The sequence below is a fragment of the Vulpes vulpes genome, chromosome 7 (assembly GCF_048418805.1).
Source record: "Vulpes vulpes isolate BD-2025 chromosome 7, VulVul3, whole genome shotgun sequence".
In the NCBI taxonomy this organism is placed as follows: Eukaryota; Metazoa; Chordata; class Mammalia; order Carnivora; family Canidae; genus Vulpes; species Vulpes vulpes.
This window is the reverse complement of record NC_132786.1, coordinates 85952922-85979424: the sequence shown is the minus strand read 5'-3', so window position 1 is coordinate 85979424 and position 26503 is coordinate 85952922. Positions and strand designations below refer to the sequence as shown.

The 26503-nt window shown below is 38.4% G+C and overlaps 2 protein-coding genes across 6 annotated transcripts in view; one reads left to right on the top strand and one right to left on the bottom strand.

The window, feature by feature from the left end:
* DYNC1I1 (dynein cytoplasmic 1 intermediate chain 1) overlaps positions 1–10333 on the bottom strand; it is a 437478-nt gene extending 427145 nt beyond the window's left edge. Inside the window, exons 1-2 of one of the 5 annotated variants that reach the window (XM_072764334.1) lie at positions 9920–10333; positions 9165–9315 (exon numbers count right to left, since the gene is read on the bottom strand). The gene's annotated coding sequence lies outside the window, so the exon portion shown is untranslated. The remainder of the gene's footprint in view (positions 1–9164; positions 9316–9919) is intronic. The other 4 variants (XM_072764337.1, XM_072764333.1, XM_072764335.1 and 1 more) reach the window with 4 other exon arrangements.
* Positions 10334–10457: 124 nt separating this feature from the next.
* PDK4 (pyruvate dehydrogenase kinase 4) lies at positions 10458–23644 on the top strand. The gene is made up of 11 exons (XM_026003799.2): positions 10458–10841; positions 11830–11971; positions 13380–13451; positions 14212–14396; positions 14562–14648; positions 15098–15175; positions 17315–17391; positions 19195–19293; positions 19476–19586; positions 19896–20009; positions 21420–23644. The coding sequence occupies exons 1-11, from the start codon at positions 10712–10714 to the stop codon at positions 21561–21563; spliced, it is 1239 nt and encodes a 412-aa protein (XP_025859584.1). The 5' UTR covers positions 10458–10711; the 3' UTR covers positions 21564–23644.
* Positions 23645–26503: the final 2859 nt, after the last annotated feature.

Sequence of the window (26503 nt, the reverse complement as noted above, 5' to 3'; positions counted from 1 at the left end):
CCAGTCAGGAATTTCCCCCTCGGTGCCAATGACTCTCCCACTTGGGCCCTCTTCATCCTCACCCACCTTGTCAAAGAAGAGGAGGTGATCTGCATGATAGGACCCCTTGCTCTTCCCTCTAAAGGAAAGTGACATCCCCTGGAACCATCCTTTTTGTTTGCTAGTAACTTTCTTGTCTCATTCTTTTTCCATAAAAACCTTCCATTTTGTACAACTCTACTTACTAGATGGGATGCCACTCTCATGAATTGCTTGATAAAGCTAAATAGATCTTCAAAATTTACTCAGCTGGATTTTGTGGGTTTTTTTTTTTAGCAGCATATAGACAACAATGCATTGCATACACTAATAGGCCAGTACCTATCTGGGCAAGAAGGAATGTGTGTATAACTGACTAAATTTTCTCATTTTCAAGTGGATTTTCAGTGGGATGTTGACGTAGTTTTGATCACCCCTGCACTGGGTTAAGCAAAGAAATCACAAAAGGAAGTGACCTCTAAAATTTGTCTTCCAGATGACCTGGTGCCTGATTTGTGTTCCTTTTATCTGGAATACCAGGAAAGCTTGTCTAAGGCAGTGAGTCAGTTCTATACAAACCAAGGCTGGACTTTAGTTTTAACTTTTAGTGTTTTGGTTTTCCAAATAAGAGATTCCTGTTTGGACACCATGTGGGGTGAGGGGCCAGGAGGGCATGAGGGTTAAAAGGAAAAGAAATGTCTTATTTGGTGATAATCTCAGGAAGTTTAGGCAATGATCAGCAACCAGGGAAAAGGAACAAGTCACAGGCATAGAAGTAAAGTTTCAGCTGACAGTAGTTCAACATCAGTCCACAGAAGGCAATAGGCAGGGATGATAAGGGAGAGAAAGAGCTGATTATGGGCTCTTGAGGCCCGGAGACTCCTAGTCTCTCAGTTTACCCAAGAGGGTTAGAATAGAAGGCAGGAGAGCACTGATCCAATTTCCTGTCCTGATTCTGCCTTCCAATTTGGTCAAAAGCCTATTCCAAATGAGTATTTGCCAAATTTGTTTGCCTATTCTTTTGATATATCTGTTGCTATTTCAACTTTTGAAATAACATCTTTTTTTCTTACAATTAAGAAGTAACACAAGTTTTGTCATTTAATATTTGGAAAAGCACAAAAAAAGCAAATGTAAATACTGACATATCTAGCCCACCCCACCCCCCAATAACCACTATGGACATTCTGGGGTATTTTCTTTATATATATGTTTATGTATATGTCTGTGTACATAATATTAAAAATGTTTTCCACTAACATTTCTTATTATCCCATGACCCCTTCCCTCATTCGGGCAGCTGAACCATGCAAGATTCAAATGGAAGCCAAAATGACTTCTATTTTGGGAGATCTGCTTTATTGAGATATTATGATACATGTTTTCTTTATTTTCAGATCCATAAAAACCTATGTGTGGTTTCTATGACCCATCCACTAATCCCCTAAATTTTGTTTGAGCTGTTGTCAAGTTTTCTTCAACTTTTATTCTCTTCTGCACCTGTAAACCAGAGAATCTCTTTTAGTTTGAGAAGTAATAGAGGGAACCTTGATGTGATTTATTGCATTTATTAACTATTTTCCAAATCCCTTCTAGGCCTAAGGCCTTTGAAATTCATTTTCTTCACCAAACCCCTAGGAACATTTCAAGGGTAGAAATGGCTGCATGAGAAATGAGGCAGACAGGCCTAAATCAGCTCCTAGAGTTTTCTTCAGCCCAATTTGTATAGTCATAACAAAGGGGCACTAAGGAGGATGGGATATGTGACTATGGCCTGGTATGTTTCAGGAATAGCAGAATGAAATCCTGTCCATGTACCCAAGAGCACACATGGGTTCAGAGAAAGAGAGAACCAGGCTCGAATAGGTCTTTTAGATGAGAATGAAGGATAATAGAGCAGCAATTTGCATTAACCAACAATCTAGGAGCAGATTCAATGAGAAGCTTCTCAATGGATGCTAGCATGATTGGATGACAGTAAGCACTAGGTGTCCACCTGTCTTGATACTTTGGGCCTATATGAGCTACTGGGAACATAGATGCAGCCTTGGGGGAAAGAATGGTAAAATCTCATATTAACTAAAGACCTCAGAATAGACATTAATCTGATTTATAGGAAAACAAAAGAAAAGAAAACGTCAACACTTGCATATTTTGCAGTTATGGGATGAAATTTATATACACTCTATATAGATAGAATGACTTAACTAGGGTTGGTTCACTCAGTAAGTGAAAAAGAAAGTTAAGAGTTTTCTAAGAATATAATCACAGTATTGAACCATGGAATCAACATTAGGTAAGGGGAAAAGAGAAGAGAAGGCATGAAAAAAGGCAGAATGGAGTCTCAGTGAACTTGAGAGTTGAGTCAAACACTGTTGGAGCATAGGAGGTGGCCTACAGGGAATGACATATTTGTTTTCCATATTTTGGATGTGGTGGTATTATTTGTGAAGCCGAGTTCTAGGTTTTAGTCATGAGAATGGATAGATATTGGCGAACCATGAATAGATATTGATAATTTGAAGAGATTGATGAACTGAGGTATGAAAGTATGGGTGGATCATTCACAGTGATGTTGAAATCAACAAGAATGATGACAGGAATCATACTTCCAAGGAAGTAGCCATGTACTCCATATAGGACAGCAGTAAAAGGTAGTTGATGGTATTGTCTTATGTCTTGTCTTCAGAGGTCCATGATTTTAAAGGAGAATGAAGGAATAGTAATGTTTTGAATGCACAGAAGTAACAAACAAGATGTGGGAAGAGGATGACACCCATCTTGCCTTCAGGCCATGAAATACTTTGAGTTGAGAAGAAAAGCCATCTACAATAAAGAAGTCTTATGAGACATGGTGTCCTCAAGTTGTGATGAGAATATAAAAGGAATACTCAGAGAAGAAATTGGGGATGCAGGAAGTTTGAGGACAAACACTGAGTTCCAGAAGGCAAGATGGAAGTGTTTGGAAGAAAGGCAAAGAGAATGAGAGGCTAAATCAGATTGGGGGAATACACAAATTGGTCTGGAGAAGAAATTAGTCAAAGACAGATGAGCTGAGGGGAGGGAATGTCAGGTCATACCTAAGTTAAATCAGGACTTGAGACATGTGAGGACTGGTTTAGGTAGACTCTGAGGTCCAAGAGTACAACATAGAGCCCAGAGAGCCATTTAGTTGAACTATGTGGAACCAGACAGCCACTGTTCACTGCTATACCTTGATGTGTTATGACAGCCTGGTAGAGAGGGATCCCACGAGGAACAGGCTTAGGAAGACCTGACTGCATACTATCTCAGGGGAAATAGCCAGGGGAAAAAAATCTCACATGGAAAAGTAACATGTCTGTTCCTTGGTTAAGAGATAGTAAGACAAAAGCAGCAGAAGAACAAGAAGATGATGGACCATGAGAATGAAAGAAGTGATGAAGCAGGGGATCTAGTGGGGTAATGAAATCATGGCCAAAAAAAAAGGGTCAAATAAGTGATGGGAAACAACCTTTCCTAGAGCAGTGTATTTTATATGTTGTTTATTGGTCAAGAACTACTACTGATTTTAGCGTGTAAAGCACAGAGTCAGGCACTTTGGAAAATGTCATATGGAGATATAAAGTAAGAAGTGAGAGTTCTTCACATACCTTCAATACCATGATTGAATGTTGAGTATGGTTCCTTCCCAGTCTCTTTACATGCATACATCAACCCACATTCACATACATAGTTTTTTTTTTATATAGAAATTAGACCTTACTATATACACATTGCTCTGTGACATGTTTTACAATTAACAAAATAGAGAGGACAGGGTCGCCTGAGTGACTCAGAGGTTGAGCCTCTGCCTTTGGCTCAGGGCATAATCCCAGGGTCCCAGGATGGAGTCCCACAGCGGGCTCCCTGCAATGGAGCCTGCTTCTCCCTCTGCCTATGTCTCTGCCTCTCTCTCTGTGTCTCTCATGAATAAATAAATAAATAAAATCTTTTAAAAAAACCCCAAAATATAGAGGACAATTTTCTAACACAAGTGATGTCAGTCTAGGTCCTCTGGTAAGCAGATGCTGAAAGAGGAATGCAAGAGGGTCTGTTTTTTGTTTTGGGGTTTTGTTTTGGATTTGTGGAGAAACAAAAGCATATGCTCACCAAACCAGTGGTTGTATAATTATGTACCTGAAGCCATATTAATCTGCTCTAGCAAAACACTATGTGTGGCACAGCAGAGCTACCACTCGATTGGTTTGTAACAGCCTACAGTCATTCTCAAGGAATCACCCAGTTTCTACAGATGAATTCAGTGGAGATATGATGGAACCAATACTCTTAAAATACTTAGAAGGATGGAACTCCATCATTCCTAGCAGGATATCATATTGGCTTGTATTTGCAACCTTAGTTATGGGCATTTTCAGAGGTTTATACTTGGCCGTCCCACTACGGCAGCGCTTAACCACATAGGCCACGGACCTAATGTGGGATTTTTCCAAATGCCAATTGCCAAGTTTTTAAATTCCAGTTATATGTACATTCAAGGACCAGGAGAATGATCTCTATCTCTCCCCAGTGCAGGACTCCTCTAATGGGAAGTGTTCATTCTGGAGTTCCTAGTTGGGTTGGATGGGAGATGGTCTGAGAAAGGCTGAAGGAGGAAGCAATATTGGGTAGGGAAAGCTTGCAGACTGTATGGCATATATGACATCTGTGGAGGGAAAGGGGGCATAGGAAGCAGAATTGAGCTGGGACAGACTCATACCACAATGCAAATGTGACAAAGCTAGAGCCAAGAAGAGGTCCTCAGAGCAAAGAACTCCCATTAACAGAGTCCCACATGGAGGAGAGATGGCCAGGTACTTATCCATCACTGGAAGCCGCATAGCAAGAGCATGGCCTCAGTTGAAACACTGCATGGATGGCAGAGGTGCCGTAACTGGCCACTAGAAGCCAACTGCCGGCTCACCACCAACAGCAGGCATTATGGTGCACGCGAGTATGTCATTCATTTTTATCTGTGCCCTCATGAGTACAAGTGTTTCAAACTTCTTTTGTTCTTGCAGGCAATACTGCAATGAACAATCTCATATGTCTATCTTTGCGCTGTCTGTTGGTAAAACTCTAGGATGTGTTTCTAGAAGTGGAATGGCTGAAACATGTGGTAACTATCCTCACAGTTTTTACAGATTCTGCCGATTGCCTTCCAAAAATATTTGCCAATTATACACTCCCATGACAGAAGAGGAGAACGCTATTTCCCCAGGACTTGCCAGCATGAGAAGATGTTATTAGCTTTTCCATTAGTTGCCATCTGACAGTAGAATTATGATGTAGCATTATCTTATTACTTTTTATTTTCCTACCCACTCATTAGTTTGAGCATATTTCCATATGTTCGTCACACATTTGTTCTTCTTTTAGTTAATTTTTAATTTCCTCTGCTCACCTTCCCTTACTGGATTTTCAACACAAAATTCAGACACAATTAAGAAATTTTGGGTAGGGGATGGGGAGAAAGAATGCTCAGCCTATATTTGGGGCTGAAGCAAAAATTCTTGTCTTTCTATAAAAAGTCAAGATGTGTTAGTTTCAGGATTCACTTGCTGTTTTTCCTCATAACATTGAAACTATAGGTGCCAAAACAGAAAAATGAACTATTTTGTTTGGCGTTGCTTTAGTGAGGGGAAGAATTTTAGTCTTTGTAGGTATAAGAAGGCATAGAATGAAACCAAGGGCTTCTCCAGAAGAAGTATTGTGCACAGAAAAAAAAAAAAAAAGTAAGCTAGAGCTTGTAGGCTAGTTGAAGAGGGGAGGCTCATGTAAAAAAAAAAAAAAAACGGTGAGAGGCTCACCCATCTACCTGCACTTCTCAGCAATGGCCTAACAGCCTTGAATTCTCACCGTCCTTTCCCCAAGAACCACTTCCATGACTGTTTCCCCAGTGGTTTCACATTAACTCACAGTGTTCCCAAACAAACCCATCATTGGTGCTCCCGCTCTGCAGTCAACCTACTCTTTCCTCCTGACCCTTTGACTTCTCTGCTTCTATTAATGAAGTCACTCCCTTCCCGTAGTACAAGCTTAGAACATCACAGAACTTTTTCTTTTCATTCTTCCTTCTCAGGTTTTTTTTTTTCTATTTATTTATGATAGTCACACACAGAGAGAGAGATAGGCAGAGACACAGGCAGAGGGAGAAGCAGGCTCCATGCACCCGAAGCCCGACGTGGGACTCGATTCCGGGTCTCCAGGATCGCGCCCTGGGTCAAAGGCAGGCGCCAAATCACTGTGCCACCCAGGGATCCCCCTTCTCGGGTTTGACAAGAGCTGAGGAGTCCACAAATAAAATGGTTCTTTTCATTCTCTCTCCCATTGTCCCAACACCTTTCCTTTACGTGTGCCTATGAACTTCTTTTCAATCATTGTAACTCAGATGAATTATCTCCTCCAAGGAAGTCTTCCTGGACCCCTGGCCACACACACACACACACACACACACACACACACACACACACACGCCTTATAGATATCACAGTATGTTTTCTTTAGATTATTTACATGCTTTTTTCCTGTCTTTGAAGACAGAGCCTACGCTTTTTTCATCTTTATGTCCCCAGTACCTATCATAGTGTCTGGTACATAATAGGTATTCAATGGAGTTTTACTGCATTGAATTGTTTAACTGCTAACAAGTTTGAGCTCCAAGAGTTCCATGTTGCCTACCACAGGAATCTCAAAGTCCTCATACCAGCATTTAAGGTTTTAAGGATATAACCCTAAGCTCTCATCGACTTCTTTTTTTTTAAAGACTTTTATTTATTTATTCATGAGAGGCAGAGACAGGCAGAGGGAGCCTACTCTTTCCCTGGACCCAGGATCACGTGCTGAGCCAAACGCAGATGCTCAACCACTGAGCCACCCAGGCTTCCTTCATGTCCTTCTTCCTATGGGTACTCCAGATGGTAGCCAGACCAATCTAGTCATTATTTCTCCATATCTCTAGCTCCTACATCTGTGCTTTTGCTCGGCCTTAGACATCCTTCCTCACTGTCTATCAGTAATTTGCCAAAATCTTGCTCATGTTTCTCAGTTCATTTCCAAAGCCAGTTCTCAGAGGAGGCATTTCCTCGTCCCCCAACATAGTCCTTCCTCTAAAATCCTTCCTGAGCACCATTATTATCACCATCAACATGACACATTGATCAAATCTCTTCTATAGGGATACCTGGGTGGCTCAAAAGTTGAGAGTCTGCCTTTGGCTCAGGGCGTGATCCTGGGGTCCCAGGATCGAGTCCCACATCAGGCTCCCCACAGGGAGCCTGCCCCTCTCTCTGTGTCTCTCATGAATACATAAATAAAATCTTTTTAAAAAATCTCTTCTATAAACTGTCTTTAAAGGTGTTTAGTTGTAATTTTTTTTGCTCTGGGGATTAAACGAAAATCCCATGAATAATTTTTTTTTAATTAGCCATTATTTTCCATCATCCACTGAGTCTGAGATACATGAAAGAAGATATTTTCACACCAACCAAAGCATCTAGTCCAGCTCCTGGCATCTAGTAGCCTCTAAAAATACCAATTATAAGAAATATCACAGACCAAATGGTGATTTAAGCCTTGTTTTCTCCAATCTCTTCACCATTATGCTTTCACCAATATTCCCTTCTCACTCCCCAAAAGAAGGCTCCTCAATCTCCTATAATTATTACTTCCTCAGAGAGACCTTTCTTGCCTACTAAATCTAAGGTAGCTCCTGCCTATTATCTATAACCTCCAGGAGAGAATACATCATGACTAATTTTGCCCCCTGCTGAAACAGCCATTTCTTAACTAGTCATTTTTCTCAAAACAAAACAAAAACTAGTCATTTTTCTCTTACATATTTTGTAAGTAATTTCTCCAAGTCTGTTGTTAATTTTTAACTTTAAATATTCTATATATATATTCTATTATACACACACGCACGCACACACACACACACACACACACATATACTCTGCAATACACACAACTATTCTCTTGCTTCCATCATGGCTTTTGAAGTTCTTGAGATATACATATATTCCTAGAGGTGAAAAAATTGAAAAGGCATCTTTTTAAGGGTCTTGAAGCAATTTGTAAAATTAGACATGTCCAACCCTCTGGCAAAAGTGTCACTAACCAGTGACCTTATGTTATCAGATTTTGCTAGGCAAGCTAGATAGTTAACTTGATGCGAGGTAAGCATACTCTTGAAAATTTCAGGAATCAGGTGCCTCAAGCCGGGGTGCTGTGTTCAGCACTGTGTACAAGGGGAAAACTTGGGTACTCCTCCCTGCTCATTAGCACCAATTCATTTGATACTCCTCTGGTTTGCCTTTACTTGAATGAATGCAAAAATCTGTCCATACCCATTGCCCCCAGACAATAATTCCCTTTGCTATACTTCCATAGCCACTGAATAGCCTCCAAGATCTCTGGCCAGCCAGAGAATATAAGTGTCACGGTCTTTCCAGGTCACTCTCTAATCATGGTAATACATAGTGTCTTAGCCAACTGTGTAAACAACTTTACCTGGCTATTCCAGCCCAGTTATCATAAACGTTGCCAATTATAAGTTTCCATCATAGAGAAATGACGTTGGAGAATGCAATGCACTGTGAGAGTAACCCGGGAAATATTATTGGATGGGATGACATGGAGACAAAAGTTTGGTGACCTCCGTACACACTTAGCACTGAGCCATCTCTGTGAATATCATATGACTTCCCCTGATCTTTAGTCATCCTGCAACACGAAGGGGAATAGTTTGGGGTAAGCCAAGAGAGCACTCAGTGGGGCTTTCCTAATTTAGACCTACTTGTAATACATCATTTCCATTGCCTTTTCTCTGCAAATTAAAGAGTATAATTCTTTATAATATACACAATTGCCTACTCTAGATCCCACACACATGGAAAGAAAAGCAAGTGCATTGCTTTATTTCTTTTCTTAGGATGTAATCCAGGGAGGAAAAATGTGTGTGTGGGATTTTTACCTTAAATTTACTTGCTTCATCAGAGAGAGTTTTATTTCATTGTTTGGCTTCTTGTACACATTTTTTGTTTTGTTTTTCTTTTTTCTTGCTTCATTAAGCTATGCAAATAGGTAATAAAGGATTCATAGTACAAGAACACAAATCATAGGAGTACCTGGGTGGTTCAGTTGGTTGAACATCCAACTCCTGATTTCAGCTCAAGTCATGATGTGGGCATCATGCGATTGAGGCCCATGTCCGGCTTCATGCTGTTCAGGGCCTGCTTAAGATTCTCTCTCTCTCCTTCTGCCCCATGTCCCCACTTGCTAAAAAAAAATATAAAAAATACACACACACACACACACACAAATCATAGTGTTATCAAACCTATTTCCAAGTGTAGATGCAATTTAGGGCTGCCCCCAAGTTCCCACAACTGTTTAAGATTGAATAGTGATAAAGCAAGGAAGGAATCACAAGGATACATCAGACTTGGTCCCAACCTTGATCTTTTCCAGGGAAAGAACTTCAGAGAGGAGAATACAGTAACATAAATAGCTACAATATCATGTCCTAGGTGAAAAAAGGCCATTAGGAAGAAGGATGGAGGAGAGGCAATCAGGAAAGATCACTTCAACACATACTTCGTGCTAGACATTTAATAGTAGAAAAGAACATCTTAGGCAAAGATTTGGATTGAGGACATCCTATATTTTGGATTGAGGTCAGAGTGAATAAATTCTCTGATGGTAGAGGGCAGGGAGTTAAACTGACAAACTGATCCCTTCATAACTTTGCTTTTAATTAACAGAGTTAAACCCAAAGAGGAGAATATATTACTGGAGAAAACCAAACTGATGGCCTTTTATGGCCACAGGGGAAAAAAAAAAGTAAATGTATTTGGGGCAGTTACTCAAGCCTAAGTCTTACCTAAAGGAACTTCCAGTTCCTGACTTGTCCTGTTCGCTCAGGGAGAAAACACTAGGGATGGTTAGGCTGGTTCTCTGACTGTCCAATGGCGGAGAAGCTCATACCTTTGAATGCAGCTGATTGGCTACTGTAAAAGCCCGCTCTGAGCAAGGACCAATGACATCCCGGAGTTCAGATTCTTGGAAATAGTTTCTAGGCGGGAATGCGTGACATTGACACAGTCTCTCGTTCGTAAACAAGGACGAGTCTGGGCGGGCCCCCAGCCCACGCGTCCCGGGCCCGGGTCCCGAGTGGCTAATCTCGAGCTCCGGTACCCCAGATGCCCGCTTCACCTTCCTCCGCCCCCGGCTGACCCCTCACAGCCCCGGGCAGCGGCGCCAGGTCCCGCCACCCACGGGACCCGCGGCCGGGGGCGGGGCCCAAAGTTCTTTATCTGAGCTGATTGGCGCGGCCGCCGTCCTGGACGCGGCTCCAAGTCCCGGTGACTCCGCCCCCTTGGAGCCGGGGGGAGCGTGCGGGGAAACCAATAAAACCCCGGGAGGCGGCGGGTCGTGGCCAGACGCGAACCTGAGCGTCGGGCCCCTCGCAGCTCCTCGATTCACTGCCCGGCTCCTCCACTCGGAGGCGCCCCGGAATCGCAGCCCAGGCGGGGCGCACGAGCCGGCCCTCCCGCGCCCCCTGCCCCGACGCGCTCCGCCCCCGCGCCGCCCCCGCGCCGCCCCCCGCTGCAGCGTTCCTCGGCCTCGGTGCGTCCCGCCTGCCCCAGCGCCCGCCGGTCGCGGGGGCGTCGAGATGAAGGCGGCCCGCTTCGTGATGCGCAGCGCCGGCTCGCTGAGCGGGGCCAGCGTGGTCCCCCGCGAGGTCGAGCTTTTCTCGCGCTACAGCCCGTCCCCGCTGTCCATGAAGCAGCTCCTGGACTTCGGTGAGCTGGGGAGTGAGGTCGGGCGGGGCGGCGGGGGCTGGGGAGCCGCCCTAACTGAGCCCTCGTGCGGGGAGGGCTGGGCTCACCGCTTGGGATGACTGGACGCTGCTCTCCTGCAGTCTGAAACCTGCAGGAGAACCCGCAACCCTGAACCCTCGACGCCAGGGCGCCTTACCCTGGCCTGGAGCCAGCTGCCTTACTGCTCACAGTGTGCACCTACAGGTCAAGGCCACTTGCCGACCCACTGATGCTGGATGGTTTGAGCTCTTATTTCCGTCCAAGCTTCCAGTCGAAACACTTTTCTTGCTTTGAGTCGCCATTTCACAATGAATTAAAACCTTTATCCCCTCCTTCACAACATTATATACTTTTTTGGAGCGGATTCTTAATGTTATAAAGCAGCCTCAAATTAAGTGAGATTTTATCGCTTAGCCACCTTCCGCTTGTTGACAGGGTACATTCATCTGCATTGTTAACAGTTTTGTCTCTTTGCCAGTATGATTTTCCGAATATTTGCATTACTGCCAGAAATGTTTACAAACTTTATGCAGCGGTCTTAAAAGGAAAATTTCAAGAATTTAAATGTGATGATATTTATCACTAATGTGGAAATATCACGATTCTTACCCACCGTCTTATCCTTCTACTTCAATTTCATATCTAGAACCCTCTGAACGATGTTGTCTGGTGGACATTGTGGTGTTGACAGCTGTGGGACATTCTGACTTAATGGAAGTGAATCCTCTTCCCCCAAAAAAGGAAACAATAATTCTCATTTGGTCCTTTAAAAAAAAAAAAAAAAGAAAGTAAAGAAAAAGACCATGAAGGAGGAGATACTTACTTCTTACTATAAAGAGTAACCCAACTGAGGGTGAAACTATAATTTAATGATATGTGTATGTGTTCGATATTGGATATCTAATGCTATTCAAGTGTATGATTCAGATCTACATTTTTCCAAAAACTAAATAAATATTGTTTATTACAGGTACAGAAAATGCATGTGAAAGAACTTCTTTTGCATTTTTGAGACAAGAATTGCCTGTGAGGCTAGCCAATATCCTGAAGGAAATTGATATCCTCCCTGATCGATTAGTCAATACCTCTTCGGTGCAGTTAGTTAAAAGCTGGTAAGTGGTGGACCCATTCTGAAACAGTCTCTATTTTTAAGGCAAGTATCTGAGTATGAATTCTTATAATACATTAACATCATCATTGGAAATGGGTGGTCTGAACAGTAAATATTTTTGAAAGATGTAAAGACTTTTTTTTAGTAAGTTAGGGTAAGTTATCATAGGGACAGTTATAAAGCTATAAACAGACATTTTGCCCTAAAAAAGGACATATTTTCATGATACAATTGTATTTTAAGTAATAAGAGACAGAGTTTGATATTGCACATGGAATCCTATTCTAGAAATAGAAGGACTACTATTTAGAAGGTCTAATCTTTGTTACTTACAAATCAATTAACAGCAGGCATTGGGTTCAAATGCCGCCTCTGCCTCTTCCTAGTTGTGGAATTCTTAGCAAGTATCTTAAATTTGCTATGCCTCAGTTCCCGCATCTGCTATTGAGGAAAATAAAGTATATGCTTCAAAGAGTTTCATGTGAGTGAAATTAAATGAGCTAATCCATTATAAAGTACTTAAACCAGTACCTAGCACAAGCCAGAACTTAGTAATTGTCAGTTATTGTCATCTTATTTTACAAATAAGGATCCTGAGGCTTGGAGAGGGTAGATCACCCAAAGGAACAAATTTTGAGAACAGGACTAGGATATGCACTGAGACAGATATTCGCCAGAGCCTCACCTTAATCCACTGACAGACAGCTTTTTGTTCATTGATTCAAGAAATATACATGTGTTACAAACATTATGTAGTCTATAATCAAATTATAAATATTACTGTACATATTATTAAACAGTTACAAACACATAATCCATAGTATTTGCTGCTTTCACGAATTCTCTTCACCTATGAAGGAATATAGTAGGAAAAATTAGGAAGCTTTTCTTAAAAAGTTGTTTCTAGGGGCAGCCCAGGTGGCTCAGCAGTTTAGCGCCGCCTTCAGCCCAGGGCCTGATCCTGGAGTCCCAGGATCGAGTCCCATGTTGGGCTCCCTGCATGGAGCCTGCTTCTCCCTCTGCCTGTGTCTCTGCTTCTCCCTCCCTCTCTCTCTCTCTCTCTCTCTGTCATGAATAAATAAAATCTTTAAAAAAAAAAAAAAAGTTCTTTCTAAATGCTATAAAAAAAAAGAAAACACTTGCTAGATAAAACAAAAACTACTGACTGGTATGACTTAATCTGGAATGATTAAAGAAATAAATTTTAAGTTAGAAATTTGAGGGTCAAAGTCATAGCTTTGGGTTTTTTTGTTTGGTTAGTTTGGTTTGATTTTAGATCTAAAAAATGTGCTGGAGGAAAGTTGTAATTTTAAACATAATGCTTTCTCTTTTCCAATCATTTGAAATGATTTAGTCACTTGTATCTGACAATTCAATTTTAAATCTAAAGCACACCTGTCACTTTACAGGTATATCCAGAGCCTGATGGATTTGGTGGAATTCCATGAGAAAAGCCCAGAAGACCAGAAAGCATTATCAGAGTAAGTTTTATGCATTAGAGTGTCTAAAACTTTGACTATTTCCAGACATACTCCTAAGATTTTTTTTTTTTAGACATGAATTAAAGGATCCACAACTCTGAATAACAAATACCCTCTGCCTTACAAATGACAAGTTTTGACTTGTTGGTTTTTTTAAAAGTGATGAAGAATGATGACATTGAAAATGATGCTAAGAATGAACAAGTGTAGATTTATTTTTAAGGAAATCTATTTTTAGTATACATTTAGTCTGATGACTAGATTCACAGCTAGATTTACTATGACATAGTATCAGTATATGTCATTTTGTCATTGGAGATTGAACATTTTCTTTCAGATTAACTTATAGTTTCTCCCTATAAGAATAGGAAAGAAGAATCTTTTTATAAATCTGAGAAGAAATCTTGATGTTTTTTTCCACAATGGCACTCTAGACTTATCTTTAATATTAATTATTTTTTAATTATTATTTTTTAAAGAGAAGGCTTAATGAATTCGTAGAATGAATTCACCAGTTAGAAAGCTGGTATTTTTATGTTAAGTGAGAAGCAAAATAAATCTGTTTGTAATACTATCTCCTCTATTGTAGTTGGAGAATCTGTAGTGAGAACCTTAATAAAGCTTCACCCAAACATTTTATCATTTGATTCTTTAGATGGGTACTTTAAAAAAGCTTCAGCCTTCTTTGAAGTAATCTAAGGCATATAAGTGAATGAAACTTACTTGAACTTTCTCTAACTATAAATGTGTTTTGGCTTAGTTTTATAGATACTCTCATCAAAGTTCGAAATAGACACCACAATGTAGTTCCTACAATGGCACAAGGAATCATAGAATATAAAGATGGCTGTACAGTTGATCCAGTCACCAACCAAAATCTTCAGTATTTCTTGGATCGATTTTACATGAACCGTATTTCTACCCGGATGCTGATGAACCAGCATAGTAAGTTAGCTCATCCTGGTCATGATATACTGAGATGGGTATAGAATATCAGCCATACCCCAACCAGATGTTTCATTATTCAGGGGCTCACATTCTTTTTCAATGGTAGTTTTAATCATTATTATCCTAGTTTTTATGACATCTTTTGTTTTTATTCTTCAACAGTTCTTATATTCAGTGACTCAGAGACAGGCAACCCAACTCACATTGGAAGCATTGATCCAAACTGTGATGTGGCAGCCGTGGTCCAAGGTAATTTCTAGATTTCTGCATTTCCCTTATTGAAAATGTACACTGTATGATTGACATATCTATAGTTGAGGTGACTTTGTGAATGAATTTATATCCAGAGTGTTCCAGTTTATGTTTTTATAAATACTGTCATGAAGATCCTTTGCTTTTGAGAGTCAGGGGTTTAAACATTCATTAATAAAATTTAAAAATCCATACAGTAATGGCCTTATTGTTCTATGTTCTATTTAATCTTTGAAGTGTGCATATTCCTATCGCCACCCCTATAACATCAACACTGTCTTAATTTTTTCTTCAATAAAATATTAAAGAGATATTTTTTCATACAGGTGAATCTGTACTCTAATGAACATTCTAAATTAAGGGTAGTACGCACACTGATGATCACATGAAAATTTTACTTGGCATAAACTCATTTCATCATTATGAAAAAAAACCTTCTATTTCAGATGCCTTTGAGTGTTCGAAGATGCTTTGTGACCAGTATTATTTAACGTCTCCAGAATTAAAGCTCACACAAGTGAATGGTAAGCAATAAAAAAAAACATATTTTAATCTATGGAAAATTCACCGTTCTTCCAGTATAATTACTTCTTGTAAATACAAAGCAACTCCTGCATTCCTTTTCTCCCTTCTGAACTTGTCTAGAATTTGTATGCTTCTTTTTTGAAGCCAAGGTTCTCTTGATCTCTATTGCAGAGTTCCAGTTTGAGCATATTCAGTTGCTAATGATGATTCATAAAGAGGCAAGGTTTGAACAAACAATTTAAGATTTAGAGTAGCATGAGTTCCAGTGTCCTAGATCAAAGAAAGATAGCTTATTGCAGAATATGAGAGTCAGGGAGGCCAGAAGTAGGAGGAGCCACTTGGTAGCAGAAATAGCCTCCTAGAGAAGTTACTCATGAGACCTGGAAACAAAAACACTTCAAATTGTACTGTAAGCAATAAGGCAGTCACAGGACAAATACTGTGTGATTCTACTTATCTGAGATATGTAAAGTAGACTTAGAGAGGTAGAGAGTAGCATGGTGGTGGCCAGAGGCTGGGGGCTGGGGTAAATGGGTTATTTTATTTTATTTTATTTTATTTTATTTTATTTTATTTTATTTTATTTTATTTTTTATTTTTTTTTTAAGATTTTATTTATTTACTCATGAGAGAGAGAGAGAGAGGCAAAGACACAGGCAGAGGGAAAAGCAGGCTCCATGTAGGGAGCCCCATGTGGGACTAGATCCCGGGACTCCAGGATCACGCCCTTGGGCCAAAGATAGGCGCTAAACTGCTGAGCTACCCAGGGATCCCCGATATTTTATTTTAAAATGCTATTTAATGGATATAAAATTTCAGTTACGCAAGATTAGTAAGAAGGTAGATCTCATGTTAAATGTTCTTTTAAAAATATTTTTAAGTTAGGCAGCCCGGGTGGCTCAGCGGTTTAGCACTGCTTTCAGCCCAGGGTGTGGTCCTGGAGACCTGGAATCTCGAGTCCCACATGGGGCTCCCTCCATGGAGCCTGCTTCTCCCTCTGCCTGTGTCTGTGCCTCTCTCTCTCTCTCTCTCTCTGTCTTTATGTGTGTCTCATGAATAAATAAATTAAATCTTTAAAAAAATAAAATAAAAAATAAATAAAAATATTTTTGAATTACAAAAAAAAAATTAATTGTTCTGTAAGTATGCACCACTGTTTTGGAAGCAGACCATACTTCAGTGGCTTCAGATCCAGGGTAACTGAAAAGATAGGGTCTCCCCACGTTGAAGTGATAATATGATGAATGCAAGGGACTTTTTAAATCTTCTCCCATAGTGCTTCTCAAAGTAGGACAGTTAAAATTAAGTTGCTCAGATTAAAAGTAGTCTAACTCGTGGATTGGGAATATGTAAATGTAATTGATTGCTAGATTAAAAATAAGAATACAAATAAAGGTTGAAAATAACTCTAAGCATTAACAGCATTGTTGCATAATACTTGTAGATAAACTGCTTGAACTGTTTGATAAAATAAGGAGGGAATTGGGCCAGGCCTTCTGTTTTCTGATTCAAACTTTGCCAAGGCCTGGGACACCAAACAATAATACTTTTATTTTTCTTCTCAAACAATATTATGAGGTTTTTGTTTCTGTTTTCTTTTGCCTCTCAGTGAAATGTAAGCATATTTAGCCCCTAAGATTTAATGTTTGGGTGATAAAAATCAAGAATTTTAAATGTGTTATTTTCCCACAAAATATGAAAATTATACCTAACATTAATTTCAGTGTTATTCTATGGACACGTTAACTTTTTCTTCTTTCTTAAAATGTATGATTTTAACTCTGAAATACCTCAGTATAAAAGTTTTGAAAGCAGAAACAAATAATCCACCTAATCTAATTTATAGTACCCTGTCACACATTTCATCTGACCTTATACATTTGTAGAGAAATGCAAAAATTAATCATAGAGCACAAGGCAACAACCCGAATAGCATTTTGAAAATAAGCCAGTTGTGTTTACTGTTTAAAAGAAAAGGGTCTAGGGTAGAATTTCTGAGGAAAGGAAGATGGGGAATATTCTAATCTCAGGAATAAGGAGTATCTATTAATCAAATAGATATTGATAAAGTATTGATAAAATATCAAATATTTTAATGAAATATTTCCAGTTCTAAGTGAGTCTGAATTTTTTTCTAGGAAAATTTCCAGGCCAGCCAATTCACATTGTATATGTACCTTCTCACCTTCATCATATGCTCTTTGAACTATTCAAGGTATGACACTTCACAGTGATTGCAATTTGGGTTTTTTTTTTTAATTCACATGTTACATTTTTATTTCCTTTATCATTTCCCGCTGAATGGGGAGCCTCACTGTCTTCTCCCAAACACACTTCAGTGCTCCTAATAGAAAGAAGCTATAGTTAATGTTTGAAAGGGCACACACAGTTCATTAGAGCATCAACACATATTTGAGAATGTGCAATATGATTCATGATGTCTTAATGCTACCTGTTCTTATTATTTCTTCAGGTGTCCAGCAAAGCACTAGTCATTCATGCATTTGTTAAGGAAGGTCAGGGGGTGAATGCTTCAGTGAATGGGGCCTTGTTACCTCCACCCCCATAGGATGGTCCAGCTCCAAATCCCAATGCTCAGGTCCAGAGTTTCTGCAGATGGCAGGGCTCCAACCTGAGTTTAGAATACACTCTGAAGTCTGTCAGTTCCTTCCAAGATCAACTTGAATGTGCATATGAATCACCTGGGGTTTGGTTAAAATGCAAACTCTGATTCAGTGCAGCTGGGATGGGTCCTGGGGCTTAGAATTTGTAATAATAAGCCCATAGATGATGCTGCTGGTCCACACTCCACACTTTCCATAGCAAGACTGTAGGACAGTACTTCTCAAACTTCAGTATGCATTAGAATCACCTGGAGGGCTTGTTAAAAACACTTACTCTTAGGCTCTGGCCTAGAGATTTTGATTCTGTACATCTGTACATCTGAGAATTTGCATTTCTAACAAGCTCACAAAGGATGTGAATGTTACTAGTCTCGGATAGCCAGGTACCAAGAAGCACATCTGTCCTGTGTTCTAAGACCAAACTAAGACTGTACTTACACCAAAAAAAGAAAACCTTCTGACACTTCATGATGCTTTCCAAGAGTCTCTTGGACTCCTGGGGGAGGAAGCCTAAGAAAAAGAGAATTTACCTCTAATTCTGATGTAGCTTTTCTCAGAATTTACTATTTCCTACCTTATTCTAATGTTAATGCAATGAGGTATTGATTATACTACAGACATCTGATCTTTTTTCTTTTACTTCAGCTAATGATTAGAACTTAGTATTATATAGAAACCAGAAAGCAGATAATGTACCACAAGGAGGTTAGAGAGGAAAACATGTGAAATAAACCAAAACTTTATCTGTGTGAGACGCACCCAGTTGTCTGAAAACTTGTTTGAGTTTCTTCTCTGTTAAAGGACAAAAGATACTTTTTCATTGATTTCATTTATTTTTAAATTGAATGGTCCAATTCCTAGAGTTATTTTGCCATCATTGGTAAAAGTTAAGATGATAATCAAATGCAAATTGAAATTTAATTTAGAATTATTTACTATCCTTTTAAATAGTAACAACCTTTCCCGGCAAGTTTTATAAAAGCCAATAAATTGGTTCAATGATTCACTGTTCATTTGTTATGTAATAGTCTTTGGTGCTTGGATGTAAAATGTAATGGAAAGACAGAAAAGAGAGAGCCAGGAAATGGACTATAAAAACCAATTTCTACATTTAAATTAAGCTTACAAATAAGAACTTGACAGCTAGCAGAATTGTTTTTCCATTAGACATTACTCCCAGGAGCTATATTACATGGTAAATGAATATTTTTCATTATACATCCTGCATGACACATTCATAAATGGCTATTTACAGAGCTGTTTTACTACTAACTTAAAAAAAATAGGAACTTTGAATTACCCTCTGTGCTGCTTTTATTTTAAACATAAAAAACAGTTATTTATTGTTTCTCATTCTTCTGCCATTGAATTCCTTATGGTTTTGATTTCTTTAGAATGCAATGAGGGCAACAGTTGAACACCAGGAAAATTGGCCTTCCCTTACACCAATTGAAGTGATTGTTGTCTTGGGAAAAGAAGATCTTACAATTAAGGTAACCATTCTCTGTTTTTCTTTTGAGTCTCTCTGGAGAAAACTAAAAAAGTGTCAATAATAATAAAGCTCTCCGCTTTGAGAAACAGATCAAAGTCATGGACATCAGGTGACTTTTAAATAAAGGAAATATAGACAAATGTACCTTGTTTTTAATGCTTGGCTTTGGTTTGTCTGTTTAAGATTTCAGACAGAGGAGGTGGTGTTCCCCTGAGGATCATTGATCGCCTCTTTAGTTACACATACTCCACGGCACCAACGCCTGTGATGGATAATTCCCGGAATGCTCCTTTGGTAAGACCAATTAGATGGCCAAGTTCACCCCAGCCACCTAGTTCTAAATGTAAAGCAAGGAGTACAAGGAAGTATTTAGGCAAGTTACTCAATTTAGTTAAATTGGGCAGGGGGGGGTGGTACGAGAAAGCATGATAAAGCAAGCTGAAGACAGTGAAACAATTCTATGAGAGGTCTCTGATTGGAAGTAGAAAATACTTATCTGGGTTCAAGAACATCAGCAGCAGGGAGGATAATAACTCCTTCTTACATTTTGTATTTCAATGATCATGTCCACTTCTTTGCCAGTAACTGATCTTTTCCCTCTAGGCTGGTTTTGGTTATGGCTTACCAATTTCTCGTCTCTATGCCAAGTACTTTCAAGGAGATCTGAATCTCTACTCTATGTCAGGATATGGAACAGATGCCGTCATCTACTTAAAGGTATCCTTTCAACCCAGTAGAAATAATAACATTTCTATTTTTAAGATTTAGTTAATTAATTTATTTATTTATTTATTTGAGAGAGAGAGAGTCCATGCAAGTGGGGGAAGGGGCACAGGGAGAGAGAGAGAGAAAGAGAACTCTTCTTGGCTGAGCATGGAGCCAGATGTAGGGCTTGATCTCACAAGCCTGAGATCATGACCTGAGCCAAAAATCAAGAGTCAGGCACCCAACCCACCAAGCCACCCAGGATGCCCTGAAACAGTAATTCTGAAAGCAGTTCTTTTCTGGCCCTCAGTTCCATGGTCCATAGTGAATACTTCAAACTAAACTTATGCAAATGATGACCAAAAGTCATTTCATTTTCTGTTTGATATGCATAGACATACTATTTAATAATATTTAATATGGTTACTTACCAATTGGAAGTGGGGCCAGGACACCTGCTTCAAGCGAAGCCAAATTGTTTCTCATAAAACATATTAGTTTCCACTAAGGAGATGCTCACGTGAATTTTTTAAACCAACACCTTTTGGCATCTGTGAGAATAGCTGTACCATCATTTTATTTAAACTCATGGAAAATAGACGCTAATTTTGTTCCAGCCTAGAAAACAACTGATACCAAGATACTTCAGACCTTCAGCTGACCTTAGTAGAAATCCAGGGAAGGAAAAGCTAACTGCTCACAAGCTAGCAATGGGACAATCTGACATTTCCTAGTTAAACTTTAAAATTTGGTACATGTTTTTTCTATTTCTGATAAAAGCCTCAATGTGATTTGTTAAGGTCACTGTCCTGGTTTTTCATCATTTTGCAGCTGTTTTGACTGAAATGTATTTACAGACATTAGTATCTAAAATGTGAAGCTCGTAGGCTCTCATTGTGTGCAAAGGAATTACTTGCTCAGAGGCCTTGGACTATCTGAAATAGTTAACGTATTCATCTTATAGAAAGTCTTCGAAGTACTGGGAAAGATTAAGATGTCAAAGATTTCTATTATCAGACTTTAATAAATTAATAGCATCAGATTAGAACTCTATATCACAGATACAGAGGTTTTTGTAAATAAAGAATAGCTTTGTTCTTCAGTTCTATTACATCAGCAATATCCAAACAAGGGACCTGTGTAAACATTGAAGACAAATTCTGTTACCCAATTTATAGTTGTATATATACTATCTCAGTCTCTAGAGGGTAGAAATAATATTTGGTTTTAATTTTTTTTTTATACACTGTCTAGCATACCATCAGCTATGTATGGTGTGCTCTTCTTATTGAATCATTAAAGGGATGTATTTGAATGTTTGAATACTTTCTTCTGGATTTATTTTGAATGATCACATCAAGTACAAATTATGCCATGAAGAATTTCTTTGGGTTGATTTTTTCTTCCCGCTCTTCTTTTCAGGCTTTATCTTCAGAGTCTGTAGAAAAACTCCCAGTCTTTAACAAATCAGCCTTCAAACATTATCAAATGAGCATTGAGGCCGATGACTGGTGTATCCCAAGCAAGGAACCAAAGAATCTGGCAAAGGGGAAAGTGGCTCTGTGAAAATGGACACTCAGGACACTTTAAGGGATCAAAGTGGGTCTAAGCCAGTGCTGCTTCCTGAATGTTTGCGTGTGAACTCGTTTCCTCAAAAACAAACAAAAGCAACAAAGACTCCTTGTTGGGAACAGTGGTGCAAGAAGGAACGAAGCCCATTCCTCGGACCCAGGAGAGTGTAATGTAGGTGTTAACAGATGGCCAGCTCTCTAGTCTTTAAACTTAGCATAACGTACAAGCTTCTATCAGATCCTGAAGCAGGAAAAGCTTCAGTTTGCCCTGTCTTTATCGACAAGAATGGGAACGAAGTAGAGATATAAGCTAACAGTTTCAATAGACTGATATTTTAGGCCTGTGATTGATGGCATGAAATAATGGTATTTATTGCATATTGAGTGTCAATATGCCAATATTTCCCTGCCATCAAAGGGTTGGGGCTTACTTTATGCTCTGTAATTAGATGTATGTAAAGGTACATTTCTTGTATTTCTATGTGCTCTAGGGAGGAAAAGCTGGTGATTAAATAACATTTACTTTGTATGTTATTTGAGTGAGGAGGAATGTGTCAAAACGTTTTGGAAATTCAGAAGAAACCCTCTTCTGATAAATACCGTATCTTCATTATGCTGCTTTCCTGTTTACACTTCATATAATAAGTGAACACTTATTGCCAGGTGCCTGCCTAGTCTTGGGTGAGTTTTAAAATATGCACTGAATTCAGGATGTTGTCAGTTGGAGGGAGAGAAGAATTGCCAAAGTGATAGCAAAACTCTCTTTGCCTTACTTTGTTTATAAATGAAATGGTACATTGGAAAAACCAATGTTAGGGAAAGAAACTATACATTCAGAACCTAACTCAGTAGGAGGGGCTGTTCACTCCCCTGCAATGGTGGTAATCCAATGATGGCATTCCTTTTCTAGGCTTAAAAAGGTATATTTTTGATACATGTAATTATATTCTCTACACTCCTGCATTAACATGTCCATAAAAATAATTCCTAATTATCAAGTGATTCAAGAACATTCGAACTTAAATACTTCTTGGGATATTTCTAACAAACAGCTTGGGAGTAAGAGATTTTCATTCCAGGTTGCTTTCATTTGAATCATTGAGACTGAGGGATGATAAATGAAAGTTGTATTGCATATGGAACTTTTGGAGACTTTGATACAATCTGTAGGCTGACAGGCCGGTCTAGCACATCACTCTCACAGAAGGAAGAGAAAAACAGAAAGAAGGAAGGAAGGAAGAGGGAGGAAAGAAACAGAAGACAGGCATCTTGCTCCCCCCACCCAAAAATTATTTTAAGTAATGATCTATATTTTCATAGCAAAATTACTGGCAAGAGGATGAATTGATGTCTTTAAAAACAGAATGGCTTCTTTAAATAGTTCCCTCACTTTTGCAAGGTAATAGTCTTTTATGAGATAATCTCATCTGTGTCAAATTGGTAGGTAAATTGGGATATAGAAAAAAACCTAGAAAATTCTGCATTGTAAAATAATAAGTACTGTTTATTTTATGTTTGTATATGTAGAATTTAACATTTGTGTTTAATTTTGCTGTGGCCTAGAATTGTGGTGCTTCTGTAGTGGCCATAAAGGCCTGAAATGATTTGTTGTGGATGTCAGACTTTATCATGAGAAGTCCTAGGTAGTGACTTCTCTTGATGGTGGGACTCTGACTCATGCATTTATCAATTACACAAAATTATTTGCAATAGATTATTTGACTTTTCAGTTTTTACTGAAATTTTAAACATTTTGCATGTAAATACTTGTATTTACCAAAGATTTAAAGCAGTTGATTAATTAATCCAAACACTGTGAACTGTCTTTGAAATACTAGAGAAAAAGAAATGTTAATATCACAGTAACATCAACTATACTGTATAAATAGAGTTCTATAATACAGAAATAGTCTACATTGGTATTTGTGAAATCTATGGAAGAACTTTAGGATTCTAGCAGATGGATACTGAATGTTCAGGCCCACTTAAGTTATTGATGTATAAATTGTGTTTTTGTCTCTCTATGTACAGAGATGTAATCATTTTTATAATAAATATTTTTATTATAACAGGAAACATAGTCTTTTGAAATTCATTTCTCAAATAGATGGCAAATTACTAAGAAAAATTTGAGGTAAACATTTTCCTCACTTTACATACAAATCTCATTCATCTATATATTGGGTATAGCCTTTTAAAAGTATTAAAAGCAACTTAAAATTTTGATTTTTAAACAAAAGATGAGTACTTTATAGCAGAAATTTCCAGTTTTTCTTTGCTTTCTTGTGTATGCTTCAATAGCACATCACATAGTACATAGTGTCAATCTACATGAATATATTGAATATATTCAGTAATCATTTTTGCAATGTATACATTCTGTACATTTTTTGGGTAAACTTTAAGTTTCCCTTGGTGATTGTACTTACATAACAAATATAGTAAAGTACCAAAATAATTGCCTAGATAATTTAGGTTCCCAAACAACTTCTGGATTAAATATCTAAATAATAATAATGTAGAAATAAGAAATTATAAATTAATCTTCACATTGTCTTTCTTAACTAATTTAGTCCTTTGTCTTTAGATAACATCCTCTGCCTGACTTCACAATGCCCTTATTGGCAAAGTTTTGTAAACAAAAAAAGAAAAAAAAAAGAGGGGGGAGAGGAAAGAAAGAAAAAGAGAAAGGAAGAAAAAATTAGTAGAATAGATTTGTCATAACTAAATTCTAAAATCTTGTCAGAATAAGCGTATTGGAATCAGAAATGCCATCAACTTAAGGCATTAGACCCAAAAAAACATACAGGAAAGCCCTTTATCAATGACCATCTCCTTTATTTACTACCTTACTTTCTTTCATCAGGGAAATACTGCACCATGCGTCTAAAGAAAGCGCATGCACACATGCATACACATGCAAACACGTAACTGGAACTTAGCTGTACAGTGTCCTTAGATTAAGCTGCTTGGAAAGTAGAGAGTTAGTGCACTATATAGGCTCAGACTCTTCATCCACATTTTCCTAAAAACTGCAGGACTTCAAGTCCCACAATTCCCCACATATGCACACAGGCATCTTTTTGACTCAAGTCAAAGGAAACTAATTTCCAAGTTAAACAAAGTTGGCTGCATTTTCATCAAACTATCATTATACCATTTCTCCCAAATTTCATATTTGGCTAGCAATGGCAAAAGCATTTGATCTTAATAACTACAGTGACATGTACAGCGAGAGAGGAGAGAGAAAGAGATCTTTGAAAGCTAGTAGCTTAGGCATTGACCTTGAGAATTTCTTCATTCTCAGCTATACTTTCAAGTAGTGCACTTAGGCTTGACTGTGTACCAACACTGCAAATGTACATGAACTCTGTAGATCGCTTTGATTTGGCCTGGTGAAAGAATTGAGGGACTTTCATAATTTCACAAGAGCTTAGGTAAGAAGTCCCCAACCCCCCAACCCCCGCTGTGAACACTGAGAGCAGTGGAGCTTTTATTTCCATTAATGTGTTATCCATACACCTCTCTTTTTGATTTTTCACTTTTTATCTTCCATCACAGTTACTTAGTCCATAGACATTCACTGGACAGATATAGAAATAAACACATAAATAAACTGCCTATAGAACAGCATCTGCATTTAAGGGGAGATTAGACTCTGTGCACATCAAACTTTACACAATTTTATGCTTTAAATGGTATTAAGTTTTACAATGTTGCAGAAACTCTGGAATACTTATCCAAGCAAGTTAAATTGCAACTGATCTTTGTTTCATATCACTCTCTGTTGGTGGTCTTTGGCCATTGGAAATTATCACATTTTTTGAGAGAAATGAATTAACAGGTAAAGTTATTAATACTAAGGAAATCTCTTGAGCAAATGGGTCAGTGTTTGAGATCTGTGAGTATTCTTTCTTCAGATGAAAAAATATCCCCATGCCCTTTTCATGGCCTCTTAATGGAAATGAGCAACTGTCTTTTAATGAGATCTTTCAGTTCCTACCCAAGTGCAAATAAACATTAAAAGTCACTCAAAACCAACAGAAATGTCAGTAGCCTTGAAAAACATGTTGAATATACCAAATGATGTGAAAATGATGTGAGCTGTCTTAGTGATAAATTCAGCAAGAAAATGATAAAGTTTATCAATGCATTATGAGATCATTTTCGTGTTTACTGCTACCATTTAATATAATGAAAATAACTTGGGACTGGTTGTCAAATAATGCAATATAGCTAGGAATTATTTATTAGCATACTGTTTTCCATAAATGTAAAAGGATGTTTTAATATCTAAGACAAATAGCATATTGAATAGCAAAGTCTCGAGGTTTTTTTTTATTATTATTATCAATTTCATTAAAACTATGCCCTTTAATGCGTTTCTAGCCCAAAAATATATTAGCTGGTAATATATATAGCTGGTAAAATTGCCCTGAACTCAGCCTTTTTCTTTTAAACTCATTTTTAAGGATAGCAACTTTTGTTTGAAATTATAAATTTGTGATCTGGAAATAAAATAAAAAATTGAAAACAAAAATAAAAGTCTTATACCATGTTCTTAGGCAATCCTCTTTACCTATTTCTTTACAAATGAGTTGATAGCAATAAAAATAAAGTATCATCCTTCTGATATGAAGTCATATAGTGTGAACACACAATATCAATGATAGTAACACATTTGCTCTAATATACCCCATTGCCTGATTATCACCCCAGGGTTAAATTGTTAGGTCAAAGTATGATTTGTGACCCAAAACTGCTGAGCAAGACTGAAGCCTCTTCAGGCAAGGATCAAACAAAGACCTTGACCTCTTTGGTAATGTTGGCCAACCAAAAATTGGGTGGATGGTGGTGCCATGTGTTACCTAATGAGATCTATTAACTCTTTGAGGTCCCTTTGAGAGCACTGCACAGGCTGCCCTTCCCTGAATA